This window comes from Euwallacea fornicatus, chromosome 12 (genome assembly GCF_040115645.1).
Source record: "Euwallacea fornicatus isolate EFF26 chromosome 12, ASM4011564v1, whole genome shotgun sequence".
NCBI classification, from domain to species: Eukaryota; Metazoa; Arthropoda; class Insecta; order Coleoptera; family Curculionidae; genus Euwallacea; species Euwallacea fornicatus.
In genome coordinates, this window is record NC_089552.1 from 1982998 (window position 1) to 1985848 (window position 2851).

At 38.3% G+C, this 2851-nt stretch overlaps 1 protein-coding gene across 1 annotated transcript; it reads left to right on the top strand.

Moving 5' to 3' along the window:
- The first annotated feature begins 1613 nt into the window (after positions 1–1613).
- LOC136342353 (uncharacterized) lies at positions 1614–2628 on the top strand. Its single transcript, XM_066288071.1, has 3 exons — positions 1614–2097; positions 2156–2320; positions 2385–2628. Exons 1-3 carry the CDS (start codon positions 2034–2036, stop codon positions 2606–2608), a joined length of 453 nt encoding a protein of 150 aa, XP_066144168.1. The 5' UTR covers positions 1614–2033; the 3' UTR covers positions 2609–2628.
- The last annotated feature ends 223 nt before the right edge of the window (positions 2629–2851 follow it).

Below are 2851 nucleotides of genomic sequence, written 5' to 3' on the forward strand. Positions count from 1 at the left end.
TTAAAGCCTTTATCGGTGTTTTAAATGGATTTTTATAGGTGCAATCGGAATTTTGTTTCAGTGAAAAATACACATTAGGGGCATGCATCTGAATTTGGAAAAAGTACATAGGAATAGTCGGAAAAACGGCAATGGTTTGTCAATTGATCTGCAACAGGAATTTAATCTTTTATTATTGAATCTGGAAGGGAAACCTTTAGCGGGACAATTGCATAAACTCTCGCAAACTTCTATGTGTAGCTATTTTCATAATCTAGCAATTCCTAGTACAGGTAAGTACCGCTGGGCTATTTGTTGAATTTCAGAACTGAACACCAAGAAGATTCGTATTTTTCCTCTGATTCGAATGAGAAATGAAGAATAGCTAGGTCAAATGCATTACTCTCCAGAGCAATAAAATGTCGCATTAATTACTCAAAGACTTCCGAAACGGGACAGATATTCCTGTAGAGTCACGTGCCCTTAACTATGCAAGGAAGGCCCAAGGGTCAGGACGGCCGACTTCTATTTTAATAAAGAGCATTGTGCAAGTGTCAAATAAATTTACGATTATTGCCCGTCTGGCTCATTATCAACCGCATACGCTAGAACCTGCAGAATTCCCTCAGGAATCTTCGAATTCGGACCATGGAAAATTTCGAGGAAAGGTACGAAACCGTATTCCCAACAGCAATGCTGTAGAGTTGTTATGATCAGCAAATGCTTTTGTGATAATGTATTAAAATACAAGCTTTATTGTTAAAACAGTCCAAACTTATGACGCTAAGTTTTGGAATGGACGTGTGCAACAATAAGCCATTTGAGTTGCGAATGTTCTGCTACGTTTTCTAAGGACCAGGACGCAAAAAGTTTCAACATGCAATACTGTCCATTTTCGAAATCGAAAGGAGCTTCATTACAGTAAAACTACGTTCGACCTTTTTGTCAAGATCCGACCAAGCTACTTATCGCGCTGTTTTATCGTTAAATAACCGTTCAAACAATAAATATGTCGACAATTTCGACATCCTGTAAACCACTCGAATTTACGCAACTCCCATAAATAACGGAAAGAGTCGAAAAACCATATCCACCGCGTGAGAGTATTCCGACCGCAATAGAATCAGGACTGCAGGGGCGGGTATGCCGCCCATTGATTGTTTTAAATAATTAAAATGTCATCAGCAAATGCGTTTCGAAACGATTGCGTGTAAAATCGCATAGATTTACTGTCGATAAATGAGCGAAAAAAATAATGTCACTTCCACTAGATTGGTTGAGGTACATTGGGGAATTGTCAAGTTTATTGCTCCACAGTTGTTATCGAGTTTTTTTCCCGTTAATGGAGGCCAGCTTTTTAGGGTATTTTATTATCTTTATTTTTTATTATTATGACCTCCTAAAAGCCGTAGTATGACCACTGATGGACGTGGCTCTAAAACTATTCTTACATGATTAAGGCCTGAAGCACAAATTTCATTCGCCATTATGTCTAGAGACATCGCCAAAGCTGCAACAATCATAACATTACAATACTAGTTCTGTTAAGAAAATCGAAATGCGTATAAATTACCATGACGTAACCCGAGCATTTCAGTAACGATTAAATAATCAACCAATTAGCACTGTCAACGTAGAGGTATTTCCCCATTACGCTGAAAACCCCATTGAATCCCATTAATCACTGGCATTTATTTAGTCCATCTCTGTCAATTTGCAGAAAAATGATCAATATCCCATTACTAACTTCATCCTTCCCAATTGAATCAGTGAACCTTTCACGACATAAACTCTCAATATAGCCGATATTATTCATATTTTGCAACAAGAAAAACCAATTACTATGAATTTCATTTGAACTGTACATGTTTGCAATGCTGCGGGAAGTGGGAACGTCGCAGAGTGATGATTGCGGCTTCTCAAGACGATAATGGTAGAAAATTTTCATTGAGTTGCATTTATTTGCCTTCGTGTACTGGAATATAGTAACAGCTTTGCGCTTTATGTGCTTTACTGTGGCCCAGGTATTTCTATTTATGAGTTTTTAATGCAAAATGCAAGTCCTCAACAATTGCTGGTTTGCGTTGTTTATGTTTCTGTGTGTGAATCCAAATCCTGGTGAGTGGACGTGTTCGGGGGTAGTTTATCATTGTGTTTCACGCCAAGGGAATTTTAGGTGAATCTCTAAGATGTTACGAATGCACTGAAAGCGACGTGAGTTCCTGTGGAGAACCGTTCAATAAACGAAATGTTAGTGCTACTGATTGCAGAAATTCCATCTACACCATAGATGCCAGCGGTATGACTGCCAACTTTACTTGCATGTTCCTCAAAGAAACTGGTGAGTTTCTCTCTCATTATTTCGTACAAATTTATTAATTATTATTACTTGTGTGTGACTTTAGATGTAGTCTCTAATGCATCCTTCTACACGCGGCGATGCAGTGCCAGAAACTTGAACGATACATGCGAAAATATGATTGCAAACAATTTAATGATTTTCAAGAACATAAGGACCGATTGCAGGCAATGTGGAACCGACCTGTGCAACGCCTCTAATGAATATTTTTCTACAATTTGTGTTCTGAGTATGATAGTTTTGGGATTATGGAGTATAATAATAATATAACACTCCCTTGTTAAACTCTACGTGAGCTTGATTAAGACTTGGTCCTCCTATAGGGTACAACCGAGCAATCAGTCTGAAGCTTGAGCTTTTGACACTAAGCTTCAATGGCACTAATTGTTGTCGAAAGTAGGGGGAGAGCCAGGAATGGCCACGGTCCTTACTCTAAAAATTGATTCTCATAATAAACGACCCCTAAGGTTTCAGGTAAAACAGTATTTATAGTATAAGGCAGGCTGACCCTTT